We start from the raw sequence: 23,421 nt of genomic DNA, 5'->3' as shown, positions 1-23,421 counted from the left end.
CAACTTTCATTGTCATCCCTGAAGTCATATGAATGTTTGGTGGTCAAATCAAGACAAGAAAGTCAGCACATTAGGTCTATTTTTGAGGATTTGTTAGTGTAGGGATCACTCTGTATTACAGTGTAACCAGACAGAAAGCTGACAGCTTACAAGAACCCATAGAAAACAATAAGCTTCCCTTCCTTCACTTTGCTAGCTTTCCTGTGTCATGCAATTTGTCTTTCTTGTTCTACATCTTACTTTTCCTCTCTCCTTTCCAATAGTGCGTCACTGATCTGTCATCACCAGTATTCATGAGTCAGTGCTGAAGCATGCCTGGGCAGCCTGTTTATGGTGGTTCTCCAGTTGTTCCTATCCTGGAAAGTCCTAGATGCTTGTGTTATTGTCACACCCAAGGTTCTACAGTCTTCATTTACACTGTCTATCCAGTGTTTTGGGGCCTTCCTCCTCACCGTATCCCGTGCACTCCTCCAAGCAGTGCCGTCTTCGGGTATCTGTCGTCATTCATTCTCATAACATGGCTGAAGTATCTCAAGTGTTGTTACTGTATCCTGTGGTTTACTTCCTTCTGTAGATGGAGACGTTTCTTAATGTCATCATGGCGTAGCCTGTCTCTTTGTGTGATGCGTAGACATGCCATCTCAAACATATTCAGCCACTGCTTTGTCATTGATGCACATGAAATGCAATGCCTGTAGCTAAGAGAACTCAAGACATTTGTGCTCATTGGTTTCCAAATCTTAAAGCCTAGATCATAAAATATTCTGAGTTTTTCAGATGGAAAATGTGTGCTTGAAAAGCCCAGGCAGAAGAATGATTTAGGCAACGAGGTTGTAGTCAGGTTTTGAGTATCTTATCTGTTGGAAGTCCATGTAATGCTGACAATGGCAGTCAGATTTTTCATACATGGAACATAGGAGTGAGATATGAACTAGTGGGGAGCTCTATTCTTCCTGACCAACCACATGGGGGTCAGCCTTGGACATAGCAATATTTCACAGGTGTAGAGTTGCCTCAGTCCTTCATTAGTCTCCTGCTGAGACAGTCTCTCTTAATACATAACAAAGTCCTTCCTCTCACTAGTGAGAGAATAAAGTGGCCAAAGAGATAGAGATAGAGATCTGATTATCTATCTATCTATCTATCTATCTATCTATCTATCTATCTATCTATCTATCTATCTATCCATCCATCCACCCAGCTAGGCAGCCACCCACCTACCAAGCCAGCAACTCACTCACCCATCCATCCATCCATCCATCCATCCATCCATCCATCCATCCATCCATCCATCCATCTATCTATCTATCTATCTATCTATCTATCTATCTATCTATCTATCTATCTATCTAATCAATAAAGGAGGATAGCCAGCCTTTCCGTTGAGGATAAAACCAGTTACAAAACAGTCATGAGAGAAGAGCGAGGCAGGGCTGGGATAAATCTCAGAAAGGAAAGCAGAGAAGAGTGGAGCTAAAGACAGGAGAAACAGGGCCAGGACTCGGAGTTCATCTCTGTAGATGAAAAGTGGCTTCCTTTCTGGTCAGAGTTTGCTTCACAACTGCTCCATGAAGTAAGCTAGGGGCAACCTTCCTTTCATACAGGAACAAACAGAGACTTCAGAAGATGAGGTGACTTGTCATTGCCGAGATGGCAGCTTGGAGGAGTGTGGCATTTGTCTTTTAAGCTTTATTAGTTGTCATTTGCCTGGCTCCTTGCCTTCTTTGACTGTTATTATGGCACAAATGTCAATTGCAAAGGTTGTTACCCCAGCTTCAACAGTGTACTATAAATACAGTATGGTGTTTAGCTGTTTAATATGCTAAGATGATGATGCAATTTTAGTAATTTCTATCCAGTTTAACAACGTACAGGAAGTCACATTCCATTGACTCCGTGGCTAAACACTTGTGCCGAAGCCATTGCTTTATGTATGGTGTGTTTAGTAAATCTATCTACCTTTATAACCTACGATGCTCTTAGTAATTTTTCAAAGTTATAGTTCCATGAATTCTGTCAGTTTAAATGGAAAACATGCCTTGTTTTCTTTCTTGTCATCATTTAAAAATAGTTTTTGACCTTTGCTTGAAATAACTTTCCATACAAATGATATTGATTATGAAGTTATTACAATTCCTGTCCACTGCCTAACATTGAATTTTCAGAAAGTTCAGGAGTAAAGAAAGCAAGCTGTCGCTTGAGCTGCCTTTTCTCCCCTGGCTGTTCACACAGTTTGACTTCGCTGTTAGCATCACTGAAGGCATCTCCCGTGGCTCCCTCTGCTGGACACTGTCGTCGTGAGAACTTTGCTCTCTTCTGCGTCAGTGAAATTCCTGAATTTCGGTGCTTCTGCGCTGGAGAGAAGCATTTTTTTATCATGCAGTAACAAACTGCAGACAAAAAATTCTACTTGAAGTTTTCATTCATAAATGCATACACAATGGGATTACAGATGGAGTTGAAAAATCCAATTATTTGTACGACAGCGAAAACCATCTTGATTGTGACATCATCATATTTCTTTTCAAAATTGCCTGAAATAGAATTTTACGTTAGAATGTGGATTGAATTTCTTAAGAAAATTAAAAATTATTTTTCACCTGACTTTGTCAGAGACAAAAGGCATGCAGATTTCTGAAGCCCACTGTGGGAGAGGAACCTAATTACCTGGGAGCAAATGGCTTTTATGACGATCATTCTTATAAACACAGGCTGGTGTTCAGCATATGCTACTGGGCTCACAGATCTTACACTAAATCATTCAAATCTTGTGAACACTAGAAGCAGGAGTTACCCTTCAAATATTCCCTTGCAATGCAAAAACAGTCACACTGTAAAGTCTTGGCTTATCAGGGAGAATATCCAGAGGTGCTGGCTGAAATCCTACGTGTTAGTAAATTGAAACTGTGCAAGTCAAAGTTGTAAAAACAGAAGATTTATAAGATGATACATTACCCCCTTTAGGAATAATGGAAGAATCTGAATCTGGAAGTTTTACTTTATTGTATACAACGACTAAAGAACACTTCCTAAAGTGTCCTTGTCACAGAGAGTCACTCACCACACAGGGAGCTAGGGCCTTGGAACAGGAAAGAAGCAGGCTTGAGGCTTGGTGTTTAATTAAGCCAGTGAATAGCAACAGATTCATAGCCATTTCTGTCTATTCTAGCAGGAAATGGACCAGAGCTATCTAAGGAGAATGCTATATACTTACTGTATTCAACCATCATGTGGACAACGTGGAAAGGGGCCCAGCACACAGCAAAGAGTGCCACCACTGTCACCATCATGACGACAGCCCGCTTCTTCTTCCTAGACCCACGAGAAAGCATTGCTTTGGTTCAGTTTTCTGTGGAAAATGTGTTAAAACAGGAAGACTGAAATAAAGGTTGAGCCTAGGCCACTCAAACGTAACAGCAGGTAGGTTATGGCCTTTTCCTGTTTGTTTCACCCTTGTCTTCATGGTCTTTATGTACTAAACATGCTTATGATGTGTGTTCTCTGTGGGTCTGGCATGCTCTTAGATCACTTACATGGATCATCAATACTCAGAGATCAATGGGCCAGCGCAGAAGGTGTGGCGCTCTGAAGGTTCCTGATGGCTGGTCACTGACGGACTTTGGGTTTGAATTTAGGAGCCTAAGTTTAGTAAGTGATCTTTAACTCACTGGGCACTGAAAACCTCTCATTTCTTTGATAACAAAACATCAATATTTATCAAATACAGTTAGCTTCAAGAATTGAATTAAAACTGGTTTACCAGGAATTCAAACTCATTTCTTTATTTTTCCTATAAGGTGGAGTTATGTCTTCACTAGAACTATATATTTGCTGTGTATTTTACAAGTTCATACCTGGCACCTCTCCTTTCAACTCCAGAATTCTTTCTTCAAGGAAAGAGTATCATTAACTTAATGAAAGACAATGAAGTCTTGGGAACCCCTTCTACTGAGAAAGGACTGTCTTTATACAAACAGGGCCCTAGAGGACACTGTCCAGCAAGATTTAACTGCAACCCATACAACCCTGGACGTGCGCACAGGAGGTGCCTCTCATCTCCATGTGAACCGTCGCTCCGTGCAGATATAAAGTGAGTCTCACGTGCTATGTACACAGCATCATAGTCTTTTAAAACAGACACTAATGAATAAGATAAAAAGATAGCTTTTGTGCTCAAATTTCAACACTAACCATTTAATATAAGCAATATGCTGAGGCTAAAACATTTTTATATATGTCATCACTGTCTCTGAATGGTAGGAAGTAAGGATGGATGTTATTATACAACCGGGTATAATTAAGGAAACGGGGGAGGGGGGCTAAAATGCAGATCTGTGTCACAATGGCCAGCAATGTGACAGTGAGCAGAGCCACCCCCATGCACACAGAGCCCTGACAGCAGTTCATACCTCTTTCTGCAAATCATATTTATATACAGATGAAAATGTATCCATGCTCTGTATTCTCTTCTTACTCCCAGCTTCACTTTTGATTTGAGAACAAATGATTTTGATCCATCTTTCTGACACATATTAAATTGCACAAAGCTTCAAGGGTTTAAAGATTCCAATTTAGATTACTTTGACTAGATTATCCAAGAGTTCTGGCATCCTTGACAACTGTCCCTTCTGGTGCAGCTTGTCAAAAATTTTAAACAGAGGTGAGCAGTGAATGAGACAAACCTGGCTATTTTGGACATTTCTTTCCCATGAGAGGATTGAAGCACTGAACTGTCTCCAACTCGTTTCTTGATCCAGAGTTCGTAGCCGATCTTACCATAGAGGACAAGCATCAGCACCAGAGGCAGGAGGAAGAGGATGACAAGAATGAAGGTGGTGTAGATTCTCTGGTGCACAGGGCTGGCCCATTCCTCCAAGCAGCAGACATGTTCTTTTTCATATAAGAAGTCATACTTAATCTTGATCGTAAGAAACAGTGAGTTGAAAGAATCAGAGGTCAACATCAGAAGCAGTCAAGTGTCATCACAGAACATCATTTTAAAGACTTTTCAGATTCGCCATTGGTATTATTGCAAAGTGAATCACTGTTTTATTGTTATTCTGTAGTAAAAAAAATTCTCAATTAACCTGCTTAGGTTTTGAGAATTTCATGCTTTTAGATTTGAAATGGGATTGAGGTCCATGCAAGTTTCTTTCATTTCTTGACTTTCTCAACTTTTATTTCCCTTTCTCACCATTTTGGGTGAGCTAAAAGGACACACTCACCTCACCATCTATTGAGAATGCCACCTGCTGCCTGTTGTCTCTCTTAATATTAATTAAACTAATTTATTTTGCTTTCTCACTTGAAGAAACAGACTTGGAGAATCTTGATTTCACTTGGTATTCTTAAGAAGGATGTAACATGACTAGTAAAATTCCATATTTGCCTTTCTGTTTTAAAAAGTAGACAAGAGTATATCATTTTATATGTTTTATCAGCGGCTCTGTGAGCAATGCCCTGTTGTCTTTGAAAATTGGTACCTGTGTTGGATGAGAAAAGATGTTCGAGTTCACACCAACAGACAGGTTGGACCAAATGAACCCCTGGCTTTCTTTACTATGAGTCCTCACACATGGCTGAACCCACCAGACAAAGGCAGGAGAAGGAGAGAGATTGGGTGAGATGCTCTCTGAGTGTGTTTTTTACTCAAATTTTAATTTACCTGGGAAGATGAGGCAGGCAAGAAAAGCATTATGAAGGAGAATCAGCCAATCTCTTACATCTTTTTGCATGAGTTAACAATAAAAGGAAAAATAGTGAAGGGAGGGGAAATACAGCAGCAGTTCTCAGTCTGTGGGTCATGACCCCAACAGGGACTGCATATCAGATATTTATATTATTATTCAGAGCAGTAGCAAAAATACAGTTATGAAATAGCAATGAAATAATTTTATTTAAACAGAAAAGGGGAGGTGATGTGGGAATCCCCTCTCTGTGCTGTGAATACCATTGGTTAATAAAGAATCTGGTTTGGCCTGATAGGGTAGAATAGAGCTAGGCAGGGAAGACTAAACTGAATGCTGGGAGAAGTAAGGGTGGAGTTGAGGAGAAGCCATGGAGCTACTGCCAGAGACAGACATTCTGAAACATTGCCAGTATGCCACAAGCCTCATGGTAAAATATAAAATAGTGGATATCTGTTAATTCCAGATGTAAGAGGTAGCTAACAATATGCTTAAGTAATTGGCCAAGTAGTGATTTAAATAATATAGTTTCTGTGTTTTGGGTCCGAACTGCTGGGCCGCTGGGAAACAAACAAGTGACCTCTTGCAACTGTTCTTTTCTGTTTTATTATATTTTGTTATTATTCCTTTGATGCCTATTTGTTCTCTAATGACAGACAGAAAGGGGGAGATCCAGATGCAAGGGAGAGGAAGAATTAACCAGGGGAGTAGAGGGAGGGAAAACCATATGTTAAAAAAATCTATTTTCAATAAAAGAACATATAAAGCACTCATTAGAGTCTCAATTATGTTAGGATAATGGAGCATACTAGGAAAATCATGTTCAATTTGTAGGAAAATGGAGAAAGCAACCTTAAAACATATTTTTAAATGTTAGGCATCAATGTCTTGGCAATATAATAACTAGAAGAATTAAATAAAACAGAGAAAACTATTTTAATTCATTGAAAACATCTCCAGTGAGGGAACTGAGGAGTACAGACTTGCTGGGATGCTCCTGAGATGGGTAATGCTCATAGAAGAGAGAGGCAGGGAAGGATCTCAGTAGTACAAATAGTGATCCAAGCTCAGATCTACCTCAAGGCGTTGCACGTGCCACATGGGTGATCCTACGATGATGGCCACCAACCAGACCACACCTGTAAAAATGTGATCATTATCATAATGTGGTAAAATGGAGCCACGGTTATCTGTATTTTTTTCCCGGGCTTTATCTTCAGTGTTCTTTATGAGACAGGCCAGCTAAATTTTTAAGGCTTGCTTATTTATTTGACATTATATAGTAATCAAATTTGATACCTTTGATGATTCTATAGCTGTATACTATGCATCTGATTATTATAAGTTTAGACCATTGTAAAACATCTTAAGATTTTATGCGTTCAATGATAAATGCTAAAAAGGAAAATTCATCTATTAACACATTAGACTTTAGGCCATGTTTCAAGTTCCGTAGTTTTTTCTAGGCTATGTTGTATTCATCATGTCTTACTGGGTCAGGGACAGCTACAGCAAGCTAAGGACCTAGAGTTGCCCGAAGCGAAATGAAGGTGCCTTGTTGGGTGGGCACCTGCAGGGCTCTGCTCCGTTCTCAGGCACATGAACCTCTATGTGAACTGACTGGGAGCCGTCTCTGCACAACACCCTGTTCCCAGCTTCCCTCCAGCACACAGTTCCCTCTGTATTGAAATCTTCTGCTCTTGTACACCCAGAGCCTTCTCATCTCAGGTCAGAGGAAGGTTGACGTGGAAATGCCACTCATGGCTCCATTCATTAGCTAACTTGTCAGCATTCCAAATTGAAGGCTTAAACTGAAGAACTATATCCACAATAATATATTCCAATATTAGGGAAGATCTAAAGGAGAGACCATGTGGGGAAATTGCAGAGAGGACTAAACCCCTTAAATTATACAAGAATGCATACACATGAAGGAAAAAACCTTTTGCTGTACAAATATGATATTATTCTATAATGAAGAAGGCCATTAACACTGTAGGTGGCACACTGGTACCTTCACTCAAGGATGCAATTTAAGCATTAAATGTCCTCCAAAGTCCTGAAGGATTTGACTGCTAGCTCATGGATTTTGGAGACATTATTGGATCATGAAGTTACTAACTTTATGAATGGATTAATCCACTAAAGAATCATAGATAAATGGACTACTAGGAAGTAGGGCCTGATTGGAAGAAATAGGCCACTGGTATCCAGCCTGTCCTGGATGGTTTCTGTCTATGTTCTTGTGGTCTGTTGTCAGGTGAGCTACTGCTCCACCCCATGTTCATGCCATGTTCTGCTTTACCGCTCCACCACATGTTCATGCCATGTTCTGCTTTACCGCAAAGGCCCAGCAATAACAGAGCCACATTGCCAAGGACTGGAATCTCTGAAGCAATATGCAAAAGCAAATCCTTCCATTTCTAAAATGTTAATATCAGATGTATGTATGTATGTATATATGTATTGGCTTTTCAGGACAGGGTTTTTCTGTGTATCTCCAGCTGTCCCGAAACTCACTCTGTAGACCAGGGTGGCCTCAAACTCACAGAGATCTGCATACCTCTGCCTCCCTTAGTGCTGGGATTAAAGGTGTACACCGTCACAGTCAGACAATAGCAGATATTTTAATAAGTGACAAAAAGTGGCTCACATACCCAAGATTGTGAAAGCCCTTTGGTTGGTGTACTGCCACTTCATTTTAAAAGGATGAACAAGTCCTTGGTGCCTCTCAACAGCAATGCACGTCATAGTGAGGATTTCTGTCACAACGGCAGTGGACTGGACAAAAGGCACCATCTTGCAGATGAAGGCACCTGCAGCAAGGAAACAGACACGTCATACAAAAGCTGTCTGTAAGAGACTTATCTGTCTCTTTGTAAATGTTACAAACCACTAACTCTGAGTCTATGTGAGTGGCAGAGTAAAGTGGTACATACTAATCCCAACACATAGGAGATGGAGGCAGGAGAATCCGAGAGAATTCAAGTCCCGTGTGGACTACACTGAAAAACTCTGACTCAAAAACAATGAACAGAAAATTCCACCAGACTATTATTTTCAGAAGAGAAAAGTTGGAATGAAATGATTGTCCGGGAAATAATAGTTATTTTTTCTCATTCTCTCTCTCTGAAATCATAACAAAGGAGTAATTCTCATCAAAGTTCATGGTATTGGTGTGTGTGTGTGTGTGTGTGTGTGTGTGTGTGTGTATGTTCATGTTTGTGTGTATTTATGTGTGTGAATGCAGATGTGCATGGGTCATGCAGCCCTCACGGATGTCAGAGGATAACCTCGGGTGCTGGTCCTTGACCTCCACAGTGTTCATTGCTGTTTATGCTATCCTAGCTTGTAAAAGGAACGGCAGGCCGCTTCCCGCTGCCTGCCTGGTTAGCTTTACCCAAAATAATTACACGGAAACTTTATTCTTTTAAACACTGCTTGGCCCATTAGTTTCAGCCTCTTATTGGCTAACTCTCACATCTTGATTAACCCATTTCTAATAATCTGTGTAGAACCACAAGGTGGTGGCTTACCGGGAGGATTCTAACCTGCGGCTGTCTCGGAGAGGAGAGTCATGTCGACTGCCTGCCTCTGCTTTCTTTCTCCCACAATTCTGTTCTGTCTACTCCACCCACCTAAGGGCTGGTCTACCAAAAAAGGCAAAGGCAGTCTCTTTATTAACCAATGAAAGTAACAATAGACAGATAACCCTCCTCCATCACTAGCTGGCACACAGACTCCTGGGATTCTTTTTTTCCCACCTCCCATCTTCTCACAGGAGCAGCAGGATTACAGATGACGTCATTGAATCCTTGTTTATGGGGATTCAAACAAGGATCTCACACTCTGCTGCAAGTAGGCTACCCGTGGAGCTCTAGCCCTAGCCAAGACTCAGGTATCTTCTCAGCATGTCTATCCAACTTGATGTGTAGATTAAACCTTTAACCATTATGATTTTTTAAATTCTCTACAGGCTGACTTTTTAAAATTGAAAATTGATTTTTTTTTCATTAGTATATTCTGATTACAGTTTCTGCTCCCCTGAGTCCTTCCAGTTCCTCCTGTTCCATCTGGCTCCACCACATTTTTTGTATCTCATTAGAAAACAAGCATCCAAGGAATAATAACAGAATAAGATAAGGGAAATAAAAACCAAACAAATCAGAGTAGATAAAATAAATAAACAGAAGAAAAAAAAACTAAAGAAAAAGGACAAAAAAACAAATTTAGATGCAGAAACACATGTTTGCACACACAGGAATCTGTTAAAAACATAAAATCAGAAACTGTAATATATACACAGAGGACCTTTAAGATTAAAAACAAAAAAAAACCCTGACTCAACATTATGAGACAAGAACTTCAAAAGATGCCATAGAGTTCCGTTTGCATTGGCCATCCACTGCTGGGCATGCGTCACAATTTTAGCTTTCTTTACTTTTCTAATGTAAAGATCTCAAAAGTGATAGCAACAAAAAGGTCTCATGTTATTTATGCACGAAAAACATACTGAGAGCTGCCTATCAGCCTCTCCAGCCACTGCTCGGTTCTGGGAGGATGTAGAGGCTGGACTGGAACCCACCTACCCATCAAGACACCCCACTCCCCACCTGCTACAGACCACTTCCAGTCCAGCTGGGACCCCAGAGAGCCACTGTGTGCCTGTCTATCAGCCTTTCTACTCACCATGCCAACACGGGCCTGTATGAATTTTGAACCAGGATTCCAGGTAAGAAACTCCAGACCCAGTCCTCCCACCCAACAACAGTCAGCCACCACACTGATTAGTCAGCTCTGGGACCGAGTGAATTCTAACCCAGAATCCCAGCTTGGACCTCCCAGAGACAGTCCTCTTGCATGTCCAGCTGCCTATCAGCCACCTCACTCACCGACTGGCTCTGGGACCAAATGATGTCTGATCTTGAGCTCCAGAGCGGCTCCAAGACAGAAAACCAGTCATTATTCAGCTAGGCCACTCGCTAACAGTCATTTCGATCCTTGTGTGTTTGGCTCCTCGTGTGTTTGTCATCCCTAGGCGTTTCTTGTCCAATTGCCACATCCGTTCATTTGATAGGCTTTTCCGACCTTCAGTTCCCTCGACACTGATGTTGTAGGCTGGCCAAGGAAGACACTAGGACTCTATTGCCCCCCTAAATCTGACCACCCCCTTCAGCAACTGCACATAAATTAACACCAACCTTTATCCATTTCACTGCTTGAATGTTTCATATGCAGTAAATCGGTTACCTCACATCTTATGTGCATGTGACATTTTAATAAATCAATATTTGAGTAAAATATTAGTAGTATTCATTAGAGTTCATTGAAAATTTGATCAGAACAGTTTCTATCCCTTCAGTGAGTTTTTTAATACAATGTTATACAGTCCAAGGTCAAAGGGATACGAGAAGAAATTTTTAGTGAAAGGGACCTAAGTGCATCAACAATATATTTTTAGAATTCTTTCCTTCACTGCTATCATCTTATTATTATCTCTGTCTTGTGTGCACACATGACATAGTGCACATATGCTCAGAGGAGAGCTTTTGGGTGTCATTTCTTTCCTTCCACACTCCTGAGGAAGTGTTGGTGTTTCTGCCTGCATGTTCCTTACTTCACAGCAGCTGAGCTTCCTAACTGTCCTCCGGTCTCTGTCTCCTTCTCACAGTAGGAGTGCTGGGTCACAGATGTGTGTTCTTACATTTGGCCTGCTTTCTTTCTTCTTCCCTACTTACCTCTCTCCTTTTTTTCTTTTTTTTTTTTTTGAGACAGAGACAGAGTAACTGTGACTGTTCTGAAACTCATACTGTAGATCAGCTGGCCTCGAACTCAGAGATCTCCTTGCCTCTGACTCCAGAGTGCTCGGGTTAAAGGCGTGTACCACCACCATCTGGCAGCATACATGTGCTTCAGAGACCAAATTCAGGTAATCAGACTTACGCAGCGAGTGTTTTACCAGCTGCATCATCGTGCAAGCCCATCAATATGGTTTAACCACCCAAAAGTTAGCCATTTTTGTTTCAGCATTTCAGTGTTGTCTCAAAATAAATACGTTCTTTCTGTTCGTCATGATCAGATGGTGCATGTATCACCTGAATTCTTGACTTCAGGATGCACCCTGATCCGTATTTACCCAATCAACCAGAGAGTCTGAGCCTCAATCACACTGTTTATAAAAATAGGTTGTTAACACTGTCCATCGTAGGTCCAGTGTTTTACGATTTGCTTCTTTTTTTATTTATGACACTGTTTCCTTTTTATTGATTTTTATTGAGCTCTACATTTTTCTCTGCTCCCCTCCCTGCCTCTCCCCCTTTCTTCAACCCTTCCCCAAGGTCCCCATGCTCCCAATTTACTCAGGAGATCTTGTCTTCTACTTCCCATGTAGATTAGATCCATGTATGTCTCTCTTAGAGTCCTTATTGTTGTCTAGGTTCTCTGGGATTGTGATTTGTAGGCTGACTTTCTTTGTTTTATGTTTAAAATCCACTTATGAGTGAGTACATGTGATAATTGTCTTTCTGTGTCTGGGTTTTGCTTCTTAATGAATGGCCTTTGTAAGTACGAAGAGTACCCTTTTTCTTATCTACTCAGTTATCATGGCTTTTTAAATGGGAAGCTTATTTTTCAAAGTCTGTAAGACTGAAGCAAAATAGACATTTATTTCGATGAGCTGGAGTTGTAGTTTGGTGGTAAATTGCTTGCGTTGCATGAGCAAGTCTCAGGGTTTGCCTTTGGTACCTCCCAAAAAGGGAAAGAAGACTTTTATTTTTCTTTCGCCTTTATTAAGCCTTTGTTCCGACTCCCCCCACATCAGTCACTTCCTTGATCTGAAAACCCCTGTTGAGGCTCTACTGCCACCCTGCTCTACCCTCCCCAGTGCATATATTTCTAGGTGTCTCATAACACTTACTATTGTAAATAGCTATTTTTATAAAACAGGAAATTATTTATTTAATATGTTTTTCTATTACTTTATTTTTATTTCATATTTTTCCTTTTCTCCAAGTTCTTCCAGATCCTTTCCCCTTCCTAACCCTCCCAACTTTTAAGTTCTTTCTCAAAGAAAAAACCCAATACAACAATATAACTCCCCCAAACCAAGAAAACAAAACAAAATCATGCTCCCAACAACAAAAAATTGCATCAAACTATACCAAATAAAAGTTCACATGCAAAAACTGGAGTTTATTTTATGTTGGTCACTACTCCTGAACATGCTGGAGTGGTTGATATATCCAGTATCACTCTATGGGAGAAAACTGATTTTTCGTCTTTCAGCATGTATTAAGTGATGGTTCAATTGTTAACCTTTACTCTAGTGACTATTTTCATTCATTCATTTAAAAATATATGACAGAATATAATAAAATAAGATAAAACAAAAAATATCACTTAGGAGTTGGACAAGACAAACCAACAGGACAAGAACGTCAGAGAAGGTACAAGAATCAGAGTTACAACTGTTCCCTCAGGAATCCCATAAAAATACTAAGTTGGAAGCCTTAATATACACAGAACCTGGTGTAGACTCGTGCAGGCCCTGCGCATGACTCTTCAATCTGTGGGATCGTCTGAGCTTTGCTCAGTTGACTTAGATGGCCATGTTTTCTTGGTGTCCTACTCCTATGGCTCTTATAATCTTTATGCCTCTCTTCTATGGGGTTCCTTGACTCTGGGGTGGGGGAAGCGGGATTTTATGGAGACAGAACTCTCCCTCTCTGTGTAACGTCTGGCTGTGGGTCTCTGCACTTACTCTCATCTGATACAGGAGGAAACTTCTCTGATGATGGCTGAGCAAGACACTAACCTGGGTACAACAGAATGTCATTAGGAGTCATTTTTACCAAATCCTGCTGAGTGAGGAACTCAGAGCCAGAAAGATAAACATGGTAGGTACTCACTTGAAGTGGATATTAAACATAAAAGATAACCAGCCTATAATCCACACTCCCACAGAAGCCTGGCTATAAGGGGGACCCTAAGAGGGACATACAAGGGTCCTCCTGTGTTGTGGGAGGCTGCTTGTTCGTCCCAGCCACCCAGAACTGAGATAACCACATAGTATCTGTATTAATTAAATCACTGTTTGCTGCATTAGCTCTAGCTTCTTATTAGCTAACTCTTACATTTCAATTTAAACCATTTTTAGTAATCTATATATTGCCACATGACTGTGGCTTATCAAGTAACATTCTGGCATCTGTCTCTGGTGGGGCTACATAGCTTTCTTTGACTCTGCCTTCCTTCTCTCAGCATTTAGTTTTCCCCGCCTAGCTAGTTCTGCCTTGCTACAGGTTCAAAGCAGTTTCTTTGTAATCAATGGTAATCCCAGCATACAGAGAGGAATTCTAAATCACCTCCCCTTTCTATTTAAATAAAAAGAAGGTTTTTATTTTAACATAGTAAAATTATATATAACAAGACAGTTACCAAGCAAGAATTATAGTTACAATATTTATATCTACTTTATCTCTTATTATAACTAAGTAAAACTATAACTATAACTATTTCTTTTTCAACTCCACCAAAGACTCCAGAAGGATATAATATCACCTAAGTAAACAGGAAGTACCTTGTAAGCAGCTACCAAAACTCTAGAATTGACAGAGATATCTTGCTACCTAGACAGTCACCCAAAGTTCTTCTGTATCATTGGGGGATCCATCTTCAGCCTATTGGCCCATAATATCCAGCAGACTTTTCTATGAAGCAGGAAATTTCAAAGATAGTTTTACCTATTTTGGTAGTTTGTCAGTCACTTTCTTCTGTGTCCTGCAGAATGTCTTGCAGACTCTTTCATGAAGCAGGAACCTTGAACGAATGTCTCACCTTTAGGCAAGTTCAGCAGTCATTTCTCTGTGGGTCCTGCATGTCCAGTTCATACAGCATCCCATCAAGCAGTCCAGGCAAGAGCAGGTTCTTGCACAAATGGCTAACCAACTCCATAAGGAGTCTCTTCAAAGCCCATCTTCCTCTTGAAATAAATCAGTGCTACCAGGAGCAGATGAGTCTCATTGTCATGAAAAGTACTAAGTTCTTAAACATTTTAAATGCCATGTTCTGAAGGTCTTTGAAAGACTTGAAGAATCCCTATCTAATTGAAATATATCTCTATGTATCTAGAAAACCTAACTAATATGACTACAAGCTTGACTATTATAGAGATGACTATCTATTAACCAGTATTTCTTAATTATACATTGCATTTTTAAATGAACTGCCCAAACACAATACCTTAATCAAGAGCAGAAATATGCATATACACATTTAACAACATTTACTTTAAATTTGTATCAATAAAGCAAGATTCATACCAATGCAAATCTCTATAGCATATCCCCTTTTAAATATAAGCAAACATTTATAGACATATTTGGGAATATGGGCATTGTTCTCTCCAAACTTCTTTTTGTTTTTTGTTGGGCAAAGTATTTTTGGGGATGTTTATAGCAACCTTTTAGGGGGTTTCAGTCCATCAAACCACATTAGTGTGGAATTAATCCACAGGTCTTTATCTTTTGTGGAAACAAAAGAAGAACTTCCTTTTTAAAGCAACATATCCTTAGACTGAAATTTTGGAATTAAGACACCTTTATTTTGGTTTAATTTAGCAGTCCATGCAATGAAATGTCTTTCATTACATAGCTCTTTAACAGTCAAAAAACTTAAAGAAAGCCCAATAATAAACATAATGTAGATTCTTTGTGTGTATTTTATGTTTACGTGGCTTACTTTTTACTTTATTACATTTCTACAAGTTTAATATTTATTTTATTATTTTTACTCCTTTAATCTATGACTGTTTGTACTCTTTTATATTACATTTACTGTCTCTTTACTCTCTCTCTCTCTCTCTCTGAAGGTAAAATAGATGAGATCTCCTGAGTAATGTGTGAGTGTGGGTGGAGGGAGTAGGGTGGAATTGGAATGGGGAGGTTTTTTTATATCTAACTCTTATTAATTTTTCTCCTTTGATAGATGCATATGTAATGGCTACTCAGCCCACTCCCCCATCTCCCTCCTAACTCTGTCAACTCCCCCATCACCTCTTTACTCTTTACAAGTCCCTTTCTTGGATTTACCTCTTTGTGTTTTGGTTGTGACCCACTGAGTTTAGAAAAGGCTGTTTGTGAATATTTGATTTGAAGTAGTCCTGGGAGCCTTTTGAACTAGTCACAGGTCCTCCTGTGAATATCCAAGGGAAAACAATGCCTGCTTTCTCCTCAGAATCTACTAGTGGCCAGTATGTCATCGGGATGGGATACCGTCTCACCAATTTTGTCCAGGCTTGTCTGATGACAGGCCCTACCTTGTGCAGGCCCAGTCAACAGAGGCAGGCGTAACCGCTGAGAGATTGACTGCATAGCTGTGTCATGCCTAGAACACGGCATTTCCCAGCCCCTTTCTCTGTCTTCTAGCTCTTACATTCGTCTGCCTTCTCTTTGAGCGCCTTTCCTGAACCTTAGACAGGACAGTATAGTAGAGGTACTGTCTGTAGGAACGAGCATTCAATTTTCACGTTTTCTCAGCACCTTGAGCAGCCATGAGTCTCTGCATTCACTACTATTTATTGCAAGGGGAAGCTTCTTTGGGTACGACCAGGACTAGCATCTGTCTATTGGGTATAATCAAAAAATATTATTTTTTGGTTTTTGTTTAAAAAAAACAAGATGTAAAGCTTGTATTGTTGCAACAGTTCTGCAGCTGTCTTATGCCACCAGATGGCAGCATCAGACATTCTTTTCAAGTTGCTCTGCCTGGTCTAACGTTGCCAGGCAATGTAATATATAACCTAGTTAACAACAAAGCAACTAATACATGATGCAACACTTCACAACCCATTCTTACTGCATAGCTGTCTAGTTGCTCCCAGGAAATGAGGGCAGACTGTCTTTTAAGGTTTCTGTGATCTCTACTGACTCATTCTAAACCCAGACACAGGACGAATGCATTTAGTTTCAGTTTCACAAAGACAGAGAAAAGCAGAAAGCCTTTCCCTACCTGTTACAGGATTAATCATTAGGAACCAATCATTTTCAGACAGAATCGGAAACAAAATACAGCTTCTGCTAAGTCTTCCTCAGTGCCACAGGCTGGGTGGGGTTGGCCAGGAAAGTTCTCCAGCTTTCTCTGAGCTGTCTGTGGTTCCTCAGCAGAGGCAGGAAGGGGTTGGAGAACTGGAAACACAGAAGTTGGTTGGCCACAAAATTTGTGAACTTGAAAGGAGAGGCAGAAAATGATTGTTTTCATGAACTACAGAAACAATTGACGCCTGCCCCCTGTGGAGGATCCAGTGGTGGTGACGATGTTGTTGGTGTGAACATGGGTTTTGTAGTTTCTTGGAAATCTCATATGTCTTTTCAGGTCACCCCACCCAGACCAAGAAGGGTGGACATGGAATAGCTTCAGAATACTGATGAAGCTCAACCTCAAAGCCTCATGCAGGGATTAGGCCATAGAGGAGAATGCCAATGAACTCAAAGGCAGAAGACATGTATCATAGAACTTACTGGCTATTAGGTGGACTTGGTCCCACAGACATACATGGCCAACCTTATGACACACACCCTCCTTTGGAGTTCCTTGTTCAGGGGATACACATTCTGGGGGATCTTGGTGGTTAACAAGATCACAGCTGTTATTGCTGGGGCCATGAGCTTGGCTGGTTTTAGTTTCACACATGGAACCAGCAAGGACTCAATGAGCCCATACTTGTGAGCCCTTGGGCATCCACACAAATTCAGGAAGCTTATCACGTAGACCACACAGACCAGATAAAGTGTCAGCTCCTTAGGCCTCCAGTCCACAGGAAGAAAATGACTAACAGCACACACCATGGCTCATTCTGCTAGGGTAGAGATAAGTTACGAAGGAACTCTAAGATGCGACAGTCTACAGTGAGGTGGGACAATCTGAGCTCACTGGAACCAAACATGGGAGATGGATGAGAAAGAATTTCTCACATGACAAGAATAAGAAACTATCTTGCGGTGGTGTGTTGCTCTATGAAGTATCTACAGGCATCCTGCCAAGAATCAGTTCAGATGGAGGTGAAGTCTTGCCTGTAGGGCCTCGTTGGAAATACGCAAGGCTGCCAGAATACCACGTGAGGCTGATCACAAATTTCCCGAGCAAATCTACTCTACCCTAGTCATTCAAGCAGGCCAATGCAGCCCACCCCAACGCAGGGTGTAACTAAGTCCTGGTCAGAGGACTCCATAGCTTCTGATTCTAGAGAAAGAGTGACACCCAGCTGGATGGAACCCTTCTAGAAGTTTCCAGAGATAGCAAGAAGTATCCTTTTTTTATCTTCTGAGGTAGAGATTGTTTTTTAAATATAGATATCCTTTTCTGTCACTTTTCTGATTTTTTTCTACATAGAGAAGATTCTCTACATAGAATCCCGTGGGTACTACTCCCCTCTTCTACTGCCCATGAAAATCCAGTGATTTTCTTGAATGGTGAACGACATGAGCTTTTCTCTCCAAGCAGGCACAGAACTAACTGGAGAAAGCACACTCAGATTAGCCCACGACGTGACATTTCTGAGTTTACTTCCAAGCTTAATGTTGCTATCTAGCTCTTGATTATTTTTCTTTTGAACAAGTCCTTCTCCTCCCTCCCCCAAGAGACTATTTAATAGTTGTCCTCATGACAATTACAGAGCTTTAAATCATCACGTAGTACTCTTGATTTCACATCAGTTTGGTCATGTGCAAATTTCTGAAGTGTAAAAGAAGGAAAATTATTATACCAAATGTAATTGACACCATCTCTTCACTAATTGATTAATAAACTAATGTTCCATTATAAGCCACGGATCTGAACTGCTCTCACAAACTAATATCTTCTCAGTAAAATAAAGTTCAACAACTTCCTTTAACTTCTTCCTCAGCTCAGGAGTTTGTCATCTCTAAGAAAGCAGCAGCTGTTCCAAGCAGCACCTCAGGCATGTACTTTGTTTCCCTTTCTCCTGCACCTGGGACTGATCTAATGGGAGCTCACCAAGACCAGCTGGACTGGGACTGAAGGAGCATGGGATCAAACCGGACTCTCTGAACGTGGTGGACAATGAGGGCTGACTGGGAGGCCAAGGACAATGGCACTGGGTTTTGATCCTACTCCTTGTACTGGCTTTGTGGGAGCCTGGTCTGTTTGGTTGCACACCTTCCTGGAGCTGGATGGAGGTGGGAGGACCTTGGACTTCCCATGGGGCAGAGAACCCTGACTGCTCTTTGGACTGGAGAGGGAGGGGGAGGAGAGTGGGGGAGGGGTGGAAATTGGAGTTAGGGAGGAGGCAGAAATTTTTTAATAATAATAATAATAAAAAAATAAAAAGCACTATATCTTTTCTGAGGTTGCATATGTGGAAGGCACTGTGCTTTCTAAACCTCTGCCTCAATCTTTTTTTCACTTTTATCCTTCCTAACAAGCTAAGCCCGGACACTGTCCGTGTTTGTGCTGCATGGTGGTTTTCAGCTTTGCCTGCAGATTGTAATCCTTTCTGATGTGTGGAAGTTTTGAAAATGTAAAACAAGCTGCTAACCTCAGACTCATAAAATCAGAATCTCTTAGTATGGGATCAAGTGTTTCTTAAATCTCCCCAAGGAATGATTCCATGTGTTCAAAGGCTAAGACTCATTGCTCAGAAGTAAATTCCTTCCTTCCCCCTTTCTTCCTCCCTCTCTCCCTCCTTCCTTCCTTCTTTCTCTTCTTCTTTCCATTCTGTGTCCAAGGCTGCAAAATGATGAGAATGGGCTCATAATAAATGACATCACTGCACTTCTCCCCTCCATCACTTCTCCCCTCCTGGCCCCCATCCTTTGTGTTTGCAATCCTTCCACAGTAACTGGAGAACTCAATCCCACAGTCATGGTGCAACAACAGGCTTTGGGTTCTTCCCCCATCCACGATCAGGTAAGACACTTCAATATGAAGGCATTGGGGAGCCCAGAGCAATGACAGGAACAGCAGGAAAGAGGGAAAAGCTGACCCCCAGAAATGAGCCTGAACAGTGCAGTGCAGTGAAGTAGGGGCTCTTGGATGGTGGGGCACCAAAACGGGACCCTGGAGCCAGAGGAAATGATACAGGCCACCCTGGAAAAGGGGACGCTGCGACCTCATATTCCTCTTATTGGGAATAGTGGATACTTAATCGTTTTCCCTTCCGGCACCGGTTGTAAAACCGTACTCAGAGCACATCGTTTCCAGCCCAAGCAGCTCCACAGGGCTGCTGACCTGCTGCAGGGTGGGGTCCGGGCACTGCAGAAACACGTTCTCCAGGCTCCCTCTCAAGTGGTTGTCAATCCTCCTCCACTGCTTCCTCTAGCCGCCCTCACCAGGCCTCGGCTTCCCATGTCTTCTAAAGGTTGCTGTCAGCCTCCTCCGTCCTCTTCGTCGGCAGCTTACACACGTTCTTGCAACGGAGACGCAGGTCCTCAAAGAGGCAAATGGTCAGCAGGCTGAACCTTTCCGACAAGAAGCCCAGGGTAATGTCAGTCTGTGTCTACTAGGGGTCCTCTTCTGCTCCGGCAGCTTAGCAAACTGCTCTAGTTCTTTCGGCAGGGCCTTCAGGTCCTGGGACTCCTCAGGACTTGGTCCTCACTTCACGGCAGTAGGTCCAGGGGAGGTCCACCCTGAGTTGCTTTCCTACCTGGCCCACATGAATGCTTTGCTTTTTCTACCACTCCCTATGACAGGGCTTCATATTTTTGACTTTTTCACGACGCATTTCCTTCCCCAGTTGCAGTGACCTGGTTTTCTGTGTCTCTCCATCATTCCCATTTCATGATTTTTCTTCAAATGTCTTTTACAGCCTTTTTAAAATACAGCATTTTTTTTTCTCACACCAAACTACAGAGTGACAAATGCTCCCGGACACCCTTCTCTCTTCAGACACCACTTCCTTGGGCAACAGAGTGGCTCTTCATCTATTACACTTTAATTTTACTTACTTTGGGGCCTCTTGTGTTCTCTGAGACCCCAAAAGAATGGCAGACTTTATAGACTCTTGTATTCTCAAGGTGATACTTTGTCATAGAGGAGATTTTTCACTAGATTTGTCAAATAACTTATGCATTAATTTTCATCTTTTACATTATTGAGTACTCTCCTTAGATGACACATCATGACAGCTTTGAAATTATTATCCCATCTGTAGCTACAAGTTACTTCTCTCCACACCTGTCTGCGGGGTTTCTTCAGGCTTTTTCTTCTCATCCGAACTCTAATTTTGCTGTTGTATACTCAACTTATAGACCATTGTTTATCTAGTCCTGTATAATTATAAGCCATCTCCAACTAAACAGTTCTTAATAGAATTAATCAGATACTTTCACAGCATAATCTCTCTCTCTCTCTCTCTCTCTCTCTCTCTCTCTCTCTCTCTCTCTCTCTCTGCTTTGTTTTAGTGATCCAGGTTCTCCTCATGTAAACTCACTGTGCAGCCCAGGCTGCCAAGACCTTTCAATCCTCCTGCTACTCCCCCCTTAGTACTAGATTACAGCTGTGTAACCACGCCTAACAATCAGTTTGTTCAAAGCACTCTTATACTTTCTCATACTAACCCTCTAAACAAGTGTGCAGAATGTCACCACATCTACAGCGTTTAGGATCTGAAGTGAAATGACTCCCATAAAGCCGGAAGCAAAAGAACCGGAAGGATGCGGTTAGCCATAACTGTTGCTCGACAGGGAAGAGGTGCCTGGCCCACAGTGGGGACCACACCTCTCTCTGAACAGGGGCCTAATGATCTGCTCTACCCCACTTGCAAAGTTTTTTCCTCAATACTCTGTTGCAAACCTGAAGCCCCTATAGGTCCAAATAGCGTGGATTAGAGCTCAGGGCAGTCTAGCCTCTAGACTACTATTAAAGGATCCCACATTGCGTATGCTCCTTTTCAGGAGGGCTGCAACTGCTTTCTAAATCTGTGTTCTAACACTTAGAAGTAGTAACTCAAGACCCTTCCTTCAGAAGCCCCATGCAAGGACCCCGAATCCCCTCAGGAATTTGTTGGAGTCAGTTTTAGTGGTCAATCGTAAATGCCCAAACACAATACTCTCACTAGGCAGTGTGAGAAAGTGTCTGATCTGCACACCAATTTACGACCCCTCTACATCATCACTGTCAAGTCAGTGCTGCGTGCTCCACAGGTCTTTAGAAACACATGGCAGATGAGATGGGGCCAACAACTCAGCATCCCACTTGCTGAAATAAACAGTACAAACCAGTGGAAGGCAGCAGCGGCAAAGAAATGAGTAGGAGGTCTCTGGTGGGCAACGGTGGGGGTGAAAAACACTCTTCATGCGCTAGAGAGACAACACAGAAGGGAGGAAATGGTAGTGTGGAGAAATCATGAGCCATCTCTCTTACTTAAAATCGCTTCCTAGGGATTTTTATGTGGTCACAAGCACACAGCTACTTATGAAAATGGGTGAATGCGCTCTCCTGAGGGGCAGCCCAGCAGTGGTCAGAACACAGCCGACAGGAATCCCCAGAGTTTTCTTATTTTTTTTCAGTGTCCACATACTGTTGCAACATCAGTGACCCCACTCAACAGATTCTTTGTGTTTCCGCCCCTCTTCTAATAAGGGTGCAATCTCATCTCCCTGTTAGAAGTCAAGAGGGGATGTACTTTCAACATCTCCCCCTACAAGACTCTATTAGTACAATTTCTACAAAGGAATTGTAGAAATTGCTGCAAATATTTTATTTGGTGTAAAAAATTTAGAGATCAGACATTAGCTAGCACATACAGGAAACATTTCTGGAAGACACACAGTAGCTGGTAAGCAAATTTGGAAGTGGATGAACAAGAAGAGATCTTTAGCATTGGTGATTCTTTTGTTATTTCATTAATAAATAGAGTAACCCTCACCTTGTAATTATGGAAAATGCTGGAAATAAGTACAGGCACAGGTTCCCTGAGCAACCTCTCTCACTTCAACCAAGTCTGGACTGAACCATATAGACAGCCCCTCACCTCCACCTTTTGCCTGCAAGGTGACTTTCCAAGAAGGACACAGAGACTCAGTTAGACAGAGAAATATAAAGAGATCAGAAGTGTGAATGCAGTGTGTGTGCCTGTGTGTGTGTTTGTCCGTTTCCGTGAGTGCGCATGCAATTTCTGTCTTACCACCCAGTCACTTGTCGGAGATGTTCTGCAGCATTGTGACCGGGATGCAGAAGAAGGCAATGAGCAGATCACTGAGTGCCAGAGAGCAGATGAAGATGTTGGTGACTGTGCACATGGCTTTGCTGCGGGTCACCACATAGACCACCAGAGAGTTGCCAAAGAGCGCCAGGGCAAAAATGAGTGCTCCCACCAGCGCAAAAGCCAGTTTAGCCCGCGCTGGCAGCTCGGGAGTGTAAACCAGCGGCCGCAGCCCGTAGAGATGAATGAACTGCTCCCGAGTCAGATTGTGCGCACTCAGCAGCCTGGAGAATTGCTTCGCGGTGATGTTGAGCGCCTGCATGCTGAGCCTGTGCTGCCAGTCTTCTGCTTTGGCAGATCCAAGTCTGCTGACAGAGAGCTCAGGAGGAGAGAGGATGCGCCCAGACATTAACAGGCAAGGGGGAGCAGGAGGCGGGGCCAGGCGATCTCAGTCAGGAGGGTTTGAAGTTCACAAAAGTTCTGTAATCCCTAGGAATGTCTGAGCCCAGTGTCTCTGACTCTGTGATCTCTGTGCATGCCTTAGCAGGTAGTCAGCTTTGCATCCTCAGGTCGGGA

General features: G+C 41.9%; 1 protein-coding gene and 1 pseudogene across 1 annotated transcript; both read right to left on the bottom strand.

Moving 5' to 3' along the window:
- Nucleotides 1-1,329: 1,329 nt before the first annotated feature.
- Nucleotides 1,330-23,167, bottom strand: LOC148118851 (pyroglutamylated RF-amide peptide receptor-like). Its single transcript, XM_087899405.1, is given in 6 exon segments — nt 1,330-2,534; nt 3,215-3,312; nt 4,683-4,918; nt 6,765-6,826; nt 8,345-8,503; nt 22,828-23,167. Coding segments are annotated over 6 exon segments (1,302 nt in total). The 3' UTR covers nt 1,330-2,127.
- LOC148118852 (POU domain, class 5, transcription factor 1 pseudogene) lies at nt 19,621-20,424 on the bottom strand (annotated as a pseudogene).
- Nucleotides 23,168-23,421: the final 254 nt, after the last annotated feature.

The sequence above is a fragment of the Myodes glareolus genome, chromosome 20 (genome assembly GCF_982192425.1).
Source record: "Myodes glareolus chromosome 20, mMyoGla1.1, whole genome shotgun sequence".
NCBI lineage: Eukaryota > Metazoa > Chordata > Mammalia > Rodentia > Cricetidae > Myodes > Myodes glareolus.
The sequence above is the reverse complement of the archived record's forward strand: the minus strand, read 5'-3'. Positions and strand labels throughout refer to the sequence as shown.